Below are 15,507 nucleotides of genomic sequence, written 5' to 3' on the forward strand. Positions count from 1 at the left end.
AGCTGTGTGGTATGAAAGTAAAATTAATATTTCAGTCATATATATATATATATATATATATATATATATATATATATATATATATTGTGGTATGCCCCTGGGGTTAGGGGCGTGACCACTGTGACCCGGAAGGAGGAAGCTCACAGAGATACACAGACACGGGGAGTAAATGAACTCAAACGTACCTTTATTCGGCTCGAAAATGCCCTCCACCACACCCAGAATAAACTTAAATGAACATGCAAGCCCAGTGGGGCTCTAGAGTTCAGTAGTTACTTAGTTTTTTACTTTTTGAGTCCGTGCAGCCTCAGCCCTCCAGTGAAAGTTCTCCCCCAAATGAGGGCCGAGGCTAAGTATATATGCCTGTCCCAGCTGGCGGCTCAATCAGCCCTCATGCGGGCCAGTTGAGACAGGCATGGCTTCGCGCTCTGGCGTGGGGCAGACCCACAACTCCCCCGCCTCCACACGCCACAATATATATATTGTGGCATGGATGAGGAAGGAAGACCCGTGAGACTCATGCTGAATGCTCAACAGCTCCTTTATTGAACAGGCTTGCCACTCACTTACAGTCTTTAACAAGACTAGGAGAGTTAAAACCATTAACCCACAGAGCTCAAACAGCCCAAAGGCCACCAACCCAGCTGTGTGTCTCCCAGATGGCAGATCCAGAGTGGTGCCCACCCTCTCTGCATAACCCCTCCCAAGGGAGATGCCCCACCCCTGTAATCCTCGCACACAGGAGAACAGAACCATGCCTACAGGCAGCCACACACACAACCCAGAGCCGCCACAATATATAACACCCTATACTTAAACTTAATTTAAACATAATTTTGTGTTCGTAAATTTTGGTGTTAATAAAGTGTCTTATTGTTTATTGTGTTTTAGTGAATACGCTTTTTTCAATGCTTTCCCACTATTTAAGCAGAGGAAACAAGGACATCTATAACTTCTGTTCCAACTCAAAACTGTCAAGACAAAACCGTTTTCGTAAAAGTTCCAGACCTTCACGCACGCTGTGTGTCAACTTTGCAATGTCTGTTGGATTGAATTTATACAGCTCTGAAAAAATAAGAGATCACTTAAAAGTTTCTTCAATTTTACCAAATTGAAAACCTCTGGAATATAATCAAGAGGAAGATGGATGATCACAAGCCATCAAACCACCAAACTAAACTGCTTGAATTTTTGCACCAGGAGTAAAGCAGCATAAAGTTATCCAAAAGCAGTGTGTAAGACTGGTGGAGGAGAACATGATGCCAAGATGTATGAAAACTGTGATTAAAAACCAACCAGGGTTATTCCACCAAATATTGATTTCTGAACTCTTAAAACTTTATGAATATGAACTTGTTTTCTTTGCTTTATTTGAGGTCTGAAAGCTCTGCATCTTTTTTGTTATTTTAGACATTTCTCATTTTCTGTAAATAAATGCTCTAAATGACAATATTTTTATTTGGAATTTGGGAGAAATGTTGTCTGTAGTTTATAGAATAAAACAACAATGTTCATTTTACTCAAATATAAACCTATAAATAGAATAATGAGAAAAAAATGATTCAGGAACTGATGTGGTCTCTTAATTTAGCTGTATATGTATTCAGTTAGTTCGCTATGTACCCTATCTACCTCAAACTGAACCAGCGCTGCTGTTGAATGTGTAGATAGATAGATAGATAGACAGATAGATAGATCCAATAAAAAAATGTTATCATGCCAATAATAGAGATTGATATGTTTTATTTTCCAGAAATCACTAGACTCTCTCTGATTGCCTAAACGTCCCCAATGAAAACAAGTAATACACTGAATTCACATGAATCAAAGTTGTACATCTGTTCACACTGATGAAACATTACCACAGCTTTGTTCAGTATTTCAGTTCTTTTCACAGTACCTGAATAATCACATATAAAATTACATACACAATTAATTAAGTGTATTTTCATGTGACTTTATACTTTAAAGCAACATAAGATTTACCTCAAGTGCACTTCAAACTTTCATTTCTGGACACGCTAAAGTAAAAGAAGCGTGTGGACTGAGTAGGTTGAGTAATATTAAAGAATTTTACACAAATATTACTCGAGTTTCGCAGCATGAGCATGATGGGGTCAGTATAACAGTGATATTACACTATTCTCACAATTACCATCAGTGAAGCAGTGATCTAAAGGGAGAGAAAGAGAAAGATCGCCTTGCAAACATTACACACATATATCCCTTAGATTTTTTACAAAAATTACTGAAACTGCATTTGAACTATATATAACTATATACAGTGACCCAGGGCAGTGCTTTAAAATCATTTTAAATCGTTTGATTAATATCTTCCATTATACCACAGTTAGTTCTGACCCTGCAATGTGAGGCTGAGAGGCGTTCTATGAGTGCAGTTATCAGCAGGTAATGCACTGTAGCCAAAGGTCTCCATGTATTACTACACCACATACAGGTAACCATCTAGCAACGATGCAGCGCTTACAAGCCAAACAGCACAGCTACAAACAGAGCGGCAATGGAATAATTTAACTGGCGGAGTTTTTATAACCAAACAGATTCTATTTTCTCCTCCTCTTTAACTCAAAATCTTTCAGTAAATAGTGATAATGGAACTGTGGTATAATCACAATAACGACCACAGCACAGGAGTGACAGTATTACACGTTAAAGCACTCCGTCTCATGTATTATTGCTTAATTATATCTATAAAAAGTAATAAACATATTGTTCCAGGGCACTGATTGGTCCAGCAGTCTGAAGTGCTGCCACTATGATCGAGTGATTGCTGGTTCGAATCCTGTTCATGCAGCTTGCCATCAGCTGCCGGAGCCATGAGAGAGCACAATTTGCCTTACTCTCTCTGGGTGGGTACAGTAGATGGCGCTCTCTCTTTTCCCTAATCACTACTAGGTTGATGTGGATCAGCACAAGGCTGCGTCTGTGAGCTGATGTATCAGAACCGAGTCGCTGCGCTTTCCTCTGAGCGTTAGTGCTGTGATGCTACTCGGCAATGCTACATCAGCAGCAGTTCAAAAAGAGGCGGACTCTGACTTCACATGTATTGGAGGAGGCATGCGAGTCTTCAGTGTCGCTTCTATAAGTAATAAAGGTTCTCATATTGTGTCACAAAATCATGGCATTATTTTCTGTGTTAAGTTTCTTTTGCACTGAAGCTGCAAGGCTAACATGGCTAACAAGTAATAAAGCTAACAGAATAAATCAGACAAAATGTATGTAAGAGTTTAGAGTGTTCACTGTTAACCATCAGAGTGTAGTGATTGCCCCCCAGGCTACCTTAGATAAACTTATAGATCATATATTATGATTAACTGCTTGGTCTCTGTGTTGTAGGCTGTAAGAACAAGCATCATTTTCTGAGCTGCTGCAGTAACTCTGTGTTTATATTGGGTTTAAATTGTGCTAGCAGTGTTAGCCTCATAGCTCCAGTGAAAATCTAAATAACAGACCGGCATTCAGACTATCTGAGGTACGTGTAAACTCAAACTCTGGCCAAACATTGATTTAATAAACTGCAGAAAGTGCATGACTCCAGTTTCTCTCAGATTCCAGCATCATTTTCAGCACAATTCCATCATCTGCTCCAGCGAAAGCTGCAGCTCATCAGACTGTAGTGAAGAAGCTCCGTTTTCAACAGCCATCATCTTCAGCCTCTCCAGTGAGGTGAGCACCACCTAAAGAGAGAGAATGTAAATGTAAATCCTTTTAAACGCAAATCCACCAATCATTTTACATCATTTTCAAGTTCTACATCAACTTCCACCCATGTATCACACTTTTTTACAGAGCCTGGTGATTTATTTAGTTTTTGTTTTAGCAATGTAAACATGGGGTCATTAATGTAGAGTTCAGAAGGTGCAAAGCTATGTATTTATGCTGAAATATGAGTTAAACATCATAACTTACTTTTACTGCCTCCTCTCTTTCTCTTTCTTGAGCATGCTAAAGCTCTCTGTTAAACTTTTACTCAGCACATTAAAATATAAGTAAAAAAGGCTTTAGTCTGTTTGACAGATGCATCAAACTATATAACTGTTATTATTTATTTTCTAATGTTTTCCCATTTGTTTTTCCACTTATTCAGCTGCTACTTAGCTGTATATCCCCATCACTAGTGATGCCGAAACACAAGGATGGTAAAGACTAGCACATGCCTCCTCCTCCGACACATAATGTCAGACTCCGCCTCTTTTTGAACTGTTGCTTTAAACTGATGCAGCATTACCGAATAGCATCACAGCGCTAACGCTCGGAGGAAAGCGCAGCGACTCGGTTCTGATACATCAGCTCACAGACGCAGTCTTGTGCTGATCCAAATCACCCTAGGAGTGATGAGGGGAAAGAGTGCCATTTACTGTACCCACCCAGAGAGAGAGCAAGGCCAATTGTGCTCTCGGGGCTCCAGCAGCAGCAGATAGCAAGCTGCATGCACGAGATTCGAACGAGCAGTCTTCTGATTATAGTGGCAGCTCTAAAATATTAATATGAATAAATTCCATTTATTATATTATTTTTATTTAAATAAGAGAGAAAAGTAAGAATAAACATGTGTTGTTAATATTGTTAATTATAAATTAAACCTTTTTTTACCAATTGACTCTACAAGAGAGTGACTGAGCCTTTTACCTCCACCATAATGAGCTTCTTCTCCCAGGGTTTTCTTTTGGGGTCAGGCCAATTCTGGCCCAGAAAGAAATACAGAGTGTATGAAGGAGACGATCCTTTGTAATGCATAAAGTCCATTATTCCTAGTGAAAAAAAAACACAATCATTATAAGAATCCCAGATTACTGATTTCAGAAACTTTATACTCCATACAATATAGAGGTAAAGCCAACTTCTCTTGGATAGAATTTCCATAAACTCACTCCTAAACCTTGTGGAAAGCATTGCCTTTAGAGTTAAAGCTGTTATCGCTGCAAAGTCTTGAGTCAAATGCTGGTCTAGTTTCTGCCTGGAGAGAAATCAGAACACCTCCTGCTGCTTTTTCTCATTGTATGATTGTTTTTATCAGAGTAAAATAGAGCAGTAACTACAACCCTTTTAAATATATTAATACTGTAGCTTGTACTGTAGCAACAGTATGTGTTAAAAGAATGAGGTCAGCTGACTACCTGAATATACTGAATATAGACCAGATTATTACATCAATGAATTGATGATTTTTTTCTTCCCTGATGAACACGACCATATTCCAAGATAACATGTCAGGAGGCTGGAATTTGTTAAAGAGTTCAGGGTTCAGGGAGCATGAGATCATCATTTTCACACATGGATTGAGAGAGAGTTCACCACAGAGTCCAGATCTTAACCTCATTGAGAATCTTTGGGATGTGCTGGATGGAGAAGAGCTGCTTTGTGCAGTGGTCAGACTCTACCATCATCAATGCTGCTGCAAGATCTTGGTGAAAAATTAACGCAACACTGGATTGAAGTAAATCTTGTGACAGAATAATAAGCAGAAGCTTATTGGAACAATGCTACAGTGAATGTGTGCAGCAATCAAAGATAAAGCCATCCAACCACCTTTTTTTTTGGTCAGGCAGTGTAGGACGACTATATTTTGTATCTGTGTGCACACATGCATCCATCATGGTTACCTGGCCACCTTAGTTCTATTATTATGAGTTATTATGAGTAGAACTTATTATAGACGAATACAAATACATTTATCTCACCTGTGCAGAAATCCTTAAAGTGGTAAATTGGCTCCGGGTGGATTTTAGCGAGAGGTCTGGGCTGGTCGGTGCGCTCATGTTTACACAGACCCCAGAAGACCCGGCTGTCTCCCCAGCGATGCCCAAAAACAACACCGCTCTTCTTCCTGACCTCCAGACCCCCCAGATTAACCAGGATATCCCTGGTTGAACTGGCCTGGGTCTGGTCCAGGATAGAGTCCGTGTCAGGCAGTCTTATAACCGGCAGTGTGTCTGTCATTAGGCCGAGGTCATTCCTAGAAAGAAGCACAGAGTTTAGCAGAGTTTAGTATTCATCTTACTCACAGATGAAACCAGCACATATAGAATTTATCAAGAAAGTAGTTTACCTGAACATAATCCTGAATCCCGTCTCATTCTCCACCAGCTGCTCCAACACTTTGCTCCCTCTGTAGTAAACGCTCACATTATAATGGGTTGGAAAGTTGTTGATACCTGAAGACAGAAAAGTAATCACAATAAAACATACAAGGTTTTAATCATGTTGTTGACTTGTTTTATGAATGTATTTTTGTTTATGAATAATTAGTTTATCAATCAGTTTGTCCTGACAGCTGACAGTATTCTAACAGTTGTATCCAGATATTTGTGGAGGATATATCTCAGGAGGATATAAAAAATATTCAGGCCAAATGCCAATTAATGCTTTAGCAGGAAGATAACACAAAGGTTTTTTGCTCAGAAGTATTTGCCCCCTTAAAGATTATATTATTATTTATTTTGATTGTGATTATCAAACTAAATTTTATATCAGACCATGATAACCCAGGCCCTCTGTGAAAAAGTTTTTGCACCTAAACCTAATAATTTATTTATTTATTATCTATAATCATTTTTGTATACAACTTATCTAAATCTTGTCTAATATTATCTTAATCTAAATACTACACAGTGTATTGAAAAACAAAATCAGTGCATTTTATAATAAAATAATAATATAATTACCAATATACAGCTCTGGAAAAAAATAAGAAATCCCTTTAGTTTCTGAATCAGTTTATCTGATTTAACTATTTATAGGTTTATATTTGAATAAAATGAAAATGTTGTTTTATTCTAAAAACTACTAAACAAAAAAAACATTTCTCCCAAATGCTCTAAAAGTCATTTAGAGCATTTATTTGCAGAAAATTAGAAATGGCTGAAATAACAAAAAAGATACAGAGCTTTCAGACCTTCAAACAAGTTCATGTTCATACAGTTTTAAAAGTTCAGCAATCAATATTTGGTGGAATAATCCTGTTTTTAATCACAGTTTTCATGCATATTGGCATCATGTTCTCCTCCACCAGTCTTACACACTGCTTTTGGATAACTTTATGCCTTTACTCCTGATGCAAAAATTCAAGCAGTTCAGCTTGGTTTGGTTTGATGGTTTTGATCATCCATCTTCCTCTTGATTATATTCCAGAGGTTTTCAATTTGGTCAAATCAAAGAAACTCATCATTTTTAAGTGCTCTCTTATTTTTTTCCAGAGCTGTATTGTACCCAGTTTACCCCACCCCAAGTATTTACTGATATGTTAATGAAATACCTGAGTCATTAGCAGTGTCCTGAACAGGAAGTGGGTCTTGTGTGCCTGTGAAAGCTCCCTCCAGTGGAGAAAACTGTCCGAGAGCTGCAGAGGCTTCAGCAGGAGAGATGTGTCCCAAACCACCAACAGCCTGATCAGAGAACACCTCACTGACGGGACTGTTCAGCAGACAGGACGCTGCAGGAGCTGCAGCCGAGTACAGATCTGCCCCTGCTGACCCTCCCAGCAGATACGGATCCACCACACCTACAGACTCTGAGAGGAGGAGCGTAATCAATTATTCAGAAATTAAACAGATAATTACATATTTATTCTTATTAATCTTAAAACACACACTTTCAACAGCTACGAAATAATACAATTTATTAACTACTTATAATTATTAAGTACTGCTAATCAATAACACTGTACTCAGAAATTCAGAAATGACAAAAAAAACTAAAATGAATATTTAGCAATGCTGACAAATTATGAATTATTGAAGATGAACAATTCAGTACTTACTATAAATTATTCAGTAATAATGATAAATTATTTAGTACCTTTTACAAGTTAGTCAGTAATAACAATAAACTATTCAGTACTTACTTCAAAGTATTTAGCAATAATGATAAACTATTCAGTACTTACTACAAAGTATTAAGTAATAATGATAAACTATTCAGTACTTACTACAAATTGTTCAGTAATAATGATAAACAAGTCAGTATATATGATAAATTATAAAGTAATGATAAAAAAAATCAGTATCTACTATAAATTATTTAGTAATGGCAATAAATGATTCAGTACTTACTATAAATTGTTTAGTAACGATGATAAACTATTCAGTACCTTCTACAAATTAGTCAGTAATAACAATAAACTATTCAGTAGTAACTATAAATTATTCAGTAATAATGATAAACTATTTAGTACATTCTATAAATGATTCAGTAAAGACAATAAACTATTCAGTACATACTATAAATAATTTAGTGATGGCAATAAACTACACAGTAGTTACTATAAATAATTCAGTAATGGCGATAAACTATTTAGCAGTTACTAAAATTGTTAAGTAATAATGACAAATTATTCAGTACCTTCTACAAATGAATCAGTAATAACAATAAACTATATAGTACTTACTATAAATTGTTCAGTAATGATGATAAACTATTCAGTACTTAATTATTATATATTATTATATATTATTATTATTAATTATTATTATTATATATAATATATAATATAATTATTATATATTATTATATATTCAGTACTATAAATTATTTAGTAATGTTGATAAATTATTCAGTATCTACTATACATTATTCAGTAATACTGACAAACTATTTAGTACCCTTCAGAGACAGTATCTCCTATGAATTATTCAGTACTTAATATGAACTATTCAGGACAACTATGCATTTTTATTTATGATATTAGTACTTATTATAAATTATTTAGTAATTATAGCAAATTATTCATTACCAACTACAAATTATTCAGTACCTTTTTAGGAACTATTTCATAACTAATATAAATAATTCAGTACCCAATGAGAATTTTTCAGATCTTACTATGAATTATTCAGTTGCTGCTATAAATTATTCAGTAACTGCTATCGATGATTTAATAATTTAAAAGCATGTGATTAACCATGATGACTTTCCTCACTAATGGATGTACAAATGTAAACACTTTAAATATTTTTGAATATTTTTTGCTCTAAAAGTTTGTATGGACGGTTTTGCACACCTTGCTCAGGTTGGGTAATATTCAGGCCCTGAAGACACTCCTCCAGAATCTGGTGTGCTTGGGCTCCGTCTGAAAAAAACACAGCGAGAGACAATCAATGAGACAGAGTTACGTGAGCAGTACACCAGTGATGACTTTCTGCTTTTTCATCTGCTCACCTCGAAACAAAATTTCATTATCCAGATCCAGAGCATCTAGAGGAAAATTCCCCTAGAAAAGAGACAAAACACAGTTAAACTAAATCTGTGTGTGTGAGCGTATAGTGAATATTCTGATTTAGTTATTTTAAAATTAAAAAACAAAGAGATACAAAACTTACATCATAATCTTGTGAACTTTCCCTGGAGTCTCCTAGCAAGAAGAAAAACACAAACAAGAGGAAAAGGAAATATGAGAAATTACTTTTTGTACTTCCTGTCCTAAGCTAAATACAAAACTACAGACATCGGATAATACAAGAAAAGTCCTAAAACTATAAAATTATTGATGAGTAATGTGTCAGGAAAATGTGAAAACTTTATTTTACAGGGTCTGGGAACTTTAGAAAGCCCCTGTTTCAGCTTTTTAATGAAGTTGCTGAAGTACTTCCCTTCCTGTGGTTTTTAAGCTCTGTAGATTTTTCAGAATCACCTTAAATTATCTTAATCTGCTGTTATTTATTTGTTGTTAATACACTGCCTGACCAAAAAAAAAGTCTCCAACTGGATGTAAGTAAGCAAATGATGTTTTGGTTGGTTGATGCTGCAGTTGGTCTGCAGGTTTAGGTTCAGCAACAGTATGTGCTGAAAGATTGAGGTCAGCTGACTACCTGAATATACTGAATATAGACCAGTTTATTCCATCAATAGATAAATTTTTTCTTCCCTGATGATCATGGCCATATTCCAAGATGATAATATCAGGATTCATGGTGCTGTAATAGTGAAAGAGTTCAGGGTTCAGGGAGCATGAGATCATCATTTATCATTTTCACACATGGATTGAGAGAGTTCACCACAGAGTCCAGATCTTAACCTCATTGAGAATCTTTAAGATGTGCTGGATGGAGAAGAGCTGCTTTGTGCAGTGGTCAGACTCTACCATCATCAATGCTGCTGCAAGATCTTGGTGAAAAATGAATGCAAAACTGGATTGAAAAAGATATTGTGACGTTGCAGAAGCTTATTGAAACAATACCACAGTGAATGCACCGTGCTGCAATCAAAGATAAAAGCTGCTCACTTGATTTAATTTAATAATAATGTTGGTACCATTTTAGTAATTAATTATTAAGTAAGTAAGTAATTAATATGTGCATTTATCTGACTACCACAGGGTAGCTAAAGCATAGTACCAGGGCCTTTGATTGCACAGATTTATTAGATTTTAGCAACACTGCAAGACAATATATTTTGTCTTTTTAATTAAATGAATTAAACGACAGAATAAGAACTAGAACAGTATCTCTGTTTTGAAGTGTCTAAAGCTTTGGAGGTGACTATTGATTTCTGGAGATGCCTGAAATCAGAACATTTCCAGGAATACTAAAAAAATGCAAATTTGGCTAACAATGATAATAAAGAAGTAGGCATTAGTTAGCATAACATTGTTTTTTTGTATTGTTTGTATTTGTATTTTTTGGCTAAACTATACTTTTAATGTGTTATTTTGACACGCACTGCTAAACACATGCTAATTAATATGAACAACCAGCAGGCCTGACAAAATAACTCTTTTTATTTGGACGACACTGTGCCAGAAATCACTGTGATAGGCGATACTATTCTTAATTTAAGATCTTTTTATTCCACCGATACATTGCTTAACTAATAGCATTGTATTGAAATTACACCCTTTTCAAAATAAAATAACATTTACATTTTTTTAATATTTAGACACTGCTACTGAAAAACAAACTCTTAAATATATAAAATGAATCCACTGCTCATGTCCATATTTTGTATGATAAGTTGATATTGAAATTATCATGATGAGTCTAACAATCAGACATCAAATCTTAACATCATTAGCTGTAACCCAGCATTAGTTTTACTAAAGAGCCAAACTGCAAGCGAACACAAGGTCCGACCCCCAGCCCAAATCCCCTCCCAGTGTGATGAATCATATTTCCACCCCTAGAGAAAGATCCAGAATAATACCCCCAGACTGTCCGTCCTCTGGCCACTTAAAGATCTTGTGAGGGTTGGCCGTGTCGTTCTTGTTGTCCTGATACATCTTAAAGCCTCTGGCTCTGAGAGCACTGCGGAAGTTCCTCTTCCACACCGAGGAATCACCTGGGATCATCTCTCCAGAATTCACACTCGTTCTGGCCCAGGCCTTAAATAAATAAGACAAAAAGGCAAAGGGCTCAGATAGAAATTCAAAACTTAAACAAACCATCAACATATTAAATAATGCAAATCAAGCTCTATGGTGTTTCTAATAAAGTGGAAAGTGAGTGGAGGAACAAGATAAGTAGGTGCATTTAGGCGAAAAAATTATTTGGATGTTTTGTAGGAAAATGGTTATAATTCATAAACGCTACATAGGATATTTTTGTTCAACCCCTTGTATTAAGGGGTGTACACTTCAACTTCATCTCATTTGCTTGATTTCAAATCCAGTATGATGGCATGTAGAGCTCAAATTATAAAGATTGTGTATGTACCTAATTGTGTGTGTGGCCAGTGAGTAAAAACACGTTAGGTATGTATTTTTAATAAAGTGTCCAGTGAGTGAGTTTACCTTGAATATTCGCACATCGTCGCTGTTGGAGTCCTGTCTCAGAGCGTGTTTCCAGGGGACGGTGAAGAGCGTGCGCTCGGGGTTGAGCCAGTTCACTCCGGGGTACAGAGCGCTGTCGATCTGCTGCCGCAGCCACGGGATGAACAGCGGCTTGTTTTGGGCCATCGATGCTCAATATCTGTGCTAAATAAGAGTTAAAGATTTAATATGATTAATATAATAGTGTGAAAAAGGTTTTTATAATCTTTTTATGCACTAGAGCTTCAACTAGTTATAATTTGTTTGAGTAGATGATTAATCAACAATTATTTCTGTCTCCTGTGAGCAGGACTGCATGTTTTACCTCACCTGCTCCAGTCTGCACACCTGTAAATTTTAACCTGGGTAAAATAGTAGTGCTGGGAGGGATATTTAGAATATTAGATTGATATTAAACTTGTGTCTGACTTGTGCAACAGAGCTTTTGAGAAATATATTTTTTAAATACTTAAAAACTGAGTATTTTAGGTCCATTTATAGTGTTTATGGAGCTATTTAATAAGGAAGCCGTGTTAATGTTGTTGGCCTAGCTCTTTTTAAGGTCTACTGTTTACATTTTTCAGCTGCTTTTTCTGCTAATAAAGTCTGATTTGTTCATATATTGTGTAATTTCCTGTGATAAAGTAAACCCAATAGTAATCAAAGCCTTAATTTAAAGCCTAATGTTTGATATTATATGTACTTTTAACAGTAGAGTAAGTCACAAAACTATATAAACGCCCAGTCATGCAAAAATAAGTAAGTAAATAAATAAATGAGATAAAATAAAAATACAGTGATATGTCATTAAACCGCCAGAATCTTGAAAAATACTGTGATATACATTTCTGGTCATATCGAGTCTATAAACATATTTATTTTAAATTATTATTTTAAAGTTCTCAGTGTCTCTTTTTAAATGTCAGTGTCCTCAGAATTCAACTAATGAAGTGCAGAGCTAGTTTAAGTTTGATAATGGAGTAAAAATATGAATTTCTTTGAATGGGCAACTATATGCCCCTATCACTTGCATTATAAGCCTGTTGGAAGTGTCGGCTAAAAGTGCTGTATTTTGGTATGCTGAGGGGTAAACGGAGGTGGGCTATTTTACACAAGTTTGTACTCATTATAACGTTTTATTAAACCATACCTGTCAACTCTCCCGTTTTGGCCGGGAAACTACCGTATTTTACTCCTCTTTCCCGCCGTCCTCCCGTATTAGTATTTTCCCGTAAATTTCCCGTATTATATAAAAAAAAAAAAAAAAAAAACTTTACTATTGAGGATACAGGGCACTGGTCACTGTGTGTCTCTTAACCAATGGTAGTGCCGGTTCAAGGAGAAAGTCCCGCCTTTCAGGTGAAACAGCCAATCAGGTTCCTGGTTTCGCGGAGCGCAATGTAGGAAAGCCCCGCCCCCCTCGCTGTGAGAGCTAGTCGGAGCAGCTGACGGTAAAGCATATCTGGATATATAGCGAGGTAACGGAGCTAAACATGTAAACTATGATGACGTTGTTTCTGAAACAGTCGGATCAAACCGACTGTGTGCTTAAGAAAATACAGCTTGTGACTCAGTTAGCTTAACTTTAAAATTAGATGTTCTACCTGCCCTGATCAGCCAATAACTATTTCATTTTCAAACTGTGTTTATTAATTTAGGATTGCAGGCCTACTGTAAGCTATAATGAACGAAACTGTATTTATTTTATTAGTTCAGGGCTAGTTTAAGAGTATTGTGGTGTAATTTAATACTTAGAAGGGGCAGAAGAGATGGTTGATCTGGAGAGAGAGAAAATGTGAAGAGGGCTGAAATTAACTGACTGACAGGACTGATCAATAGAAAGAAGTATTAATTAAATTATTAATTGTTTAGGCTCCTTTGGACTAATATTTACTTATGCAATATATCTGGTCCATGTCATTTTTGTAAAAGCTGATGATTTCATGTAAATGTCTAGAAAAGGGTTTTACTTAGGCTGTATTATAAGAATTACATATGTAGGAATGTCCACAACATTTCAGTGTCAACAAAGATAGAGCTGTCAGATTCTGATAATCTAATTGTAGTTTGTAAAATGTTCCCAGGTGGTTATTTTAAATTTATTGTAAACCTGTCTTAAAATATAAGGGATTCTGAACCTCGGGTTGGTGGGCGACTCGAAGCAGGTGACGGAAAATTTCCCTTATTTTAAGTCCAAAACTTGACAGGTATGTATTAAACCCTTTTTACAAAGGATTTCTCCTTTAAAGTTGGCTTCATTTTCACAATTCCCCGTTCCACCTTAAATGCTGCAGCAGTTAAGGTGGAACGGGGAATTGTGAAAGTAGCTTCCTACAGCAAAAAACTGCTAAGAATTTTCCTTAAATCGTTTCAGATACATGTTTAAACATACTACAAACCTATCGCACTACTGCAAATATCAAATTTAACAAATTAAACTAATAAAACTGCAGTGTCATATGACAGACAAACCCCAAACCAGCACTAAACCCAAACTAATCACTTATTTATCATATTAATACAGTATAATACAGCGTTTTACTCACCTTAAATCGTTAAAAATGCTCTCTCCGCTGTGTTAAAGACGCTAACCGACTGCTAACAGCTGCTACTGCTGTTTTTATAGCAAGATATCTCTACTCAGCACTACAGCTTTTCTCTGGAAATCCCACCACATCAGTTTCGTTTTCCCATTTCGACGTCACCCTCTTTTACCCAGCTCCTCCCACCCACATAAAGCCACGCCCATACAGCAGTAAATCGACTGTTTGCCACGCCCACGCCGTCCTTCCTTCATAATTATTCCGCGGAGGCCACGCCCCGAATCCAGACATTGCATCATTAGCCGCGCCCCCTTCTACGACTTCGGGCACGTCCCAAATAGCTCCCACTTCCCTACACACACACACACACACACAAGTGCACTAGTAAGACCGGAAACGAATACAGCTTTGGAAATAAGCAAGAGAGCACTTCAGTTTCTGAATCAGTTTCTCTGATTCTCTGCTATTTATAGGTTTATGTTTGAGTAAAATGAACATTTTTGTTTTATTCTATAAACTACAGAAAACATTTCTCCCAAATTCCAAATATAATCAAGTCATTTAGAGCATTTATTTGCAGAAAATGAGAAATGGCTGAAATAACAACAATAAAAAAAGATGCAGAGCTTTCAGACCTCAAATAATGCAAAGAAAATTGTAAGCATTCAAAAATCAATAAATCAATGGTGTTTAATCAGTTTTCATGAATCTAGCATGTTCTCCTCCACCAGTCTTACACACTGCTTTTGGATAACTTTATGCTGCTTTACTCCTGGCTCAAAAATTCAAGCACTTCAGTTTGGTTTGATGGCTTGTGATCATCCATCTTCCTCTTGATTATATTCCGGAGCTTTTCAATTTGGTAAAATATAAAAAAACTTATTTTATTCAGAGCTGTTTATAAGATATAACTCCCTTATTATTTCTCCACTTGAAATAGTGAACTACACAGGCAGGATAAAGCCATTTTGGATGCAGAGGCCAGCAGAAAAATCCTGCACTTTCGTTTCCCTTTAAAAGGTACAAACTTTCATTTTCTGAGCTTCTGAAACAACCCAAAACTTCTACTTAAAAAAAAAAACTGCCACCCCAATAATGCTGGTAATAGCCTAACCTTTTAATTCTGAGGGACAGACCAAAAAAGTGCCATGAGTGGAAATACCCTCAGCATTAGCTGCTGGAGTTAGGAAAGTACATGAGGGT

General features: G+C 36.3%; 1 protein-coding gene across 2 annotated transcripts; it reads right to left on the minus strand.

Annotated features, from left to right (window-relative positions):
• Positions 1-1,723: 1,723 nt before the first annotated feature.
• Positions 1,724-14,482, minus strand: irf3 (interferon regulatory factor 3). Of its 2 annotated transcripts, none has more exons than XM_007248730.4 (11): positions 14,308-14,482; positions 11,744-11,921; positions 11,158-11,335; positions 9,339-9,370; positions 9,178-9,229; positions 9,020-9,088; positions 7,277-7,531; positions 6,071-6,176; positions 5,703-5,977; positions 4,651-4,772; positions 1,724-3,698 (listed from the first exon to the last, which is right to left on the minus strand). In XM_007248730.4, exons 2-11 carry the CDS (start codon positions 11,906-11,908, stop codon positions 3,585-3,587), a joined length of 1,368 nt encoding a protein of 455 aa, XP_007248792.3. In that variant the 5' UTR covers positions 11,909-11,921; positions 14,308-14,482; the 3' UTR covers positions 1,724-3,584. The 2 variants fall into 2 exon arrangements, with proteins under 2 accessions (XP_007248792.3, XP_007248791.3); XM_007248729.3 differs by having other exon boundaries at positions 11,744-11,926; positions 14,308-14,480.
• Positions 14,483-15,507: the final 1,025 nt, after the last annotated feature.

This window comes from Astyanax mexicanus, chromosome 15 (genome assembly GCF_023375975.1).
Source record: "Astyanax mexicanus isolate ESR-SI-001 chromosome 15, AstMex3_surface, whole genome shotgun sequence".
NCBI classification, from domain to species: Eukaryota; Metazoa; Chordata; class Actinopteri; order Characiformes; family Acestrorhamphidae; genus Astyanax; species Astyanax mexicanus.

Excerpts from the sequence above, each read along its gene's own strand:
- irf3 (XM_007248730.4), bottom strand. The coding sequence starts at position 11,908 with ATGGCCCAAAACAAGCCGCTGTTCATCCCGTGGCTGCGGCAGCAGATC. Across the intron at positions 9,371-11,157 it reads AGAGGACGGACAGTCTGGGG|GAGACTCCAGGGAAAGTTCA; the intron begins GTATTATTCTGG and ends TCTTCTTGCTAG. Across the intron at positions 3,699-4,650 it reads AGAAGCTCATTATGGTGGAG|GTGGTGCTCACCTCACTGGA; the intron begins GTAAAAGGCTCA and ends CTCTCTCTTTAG.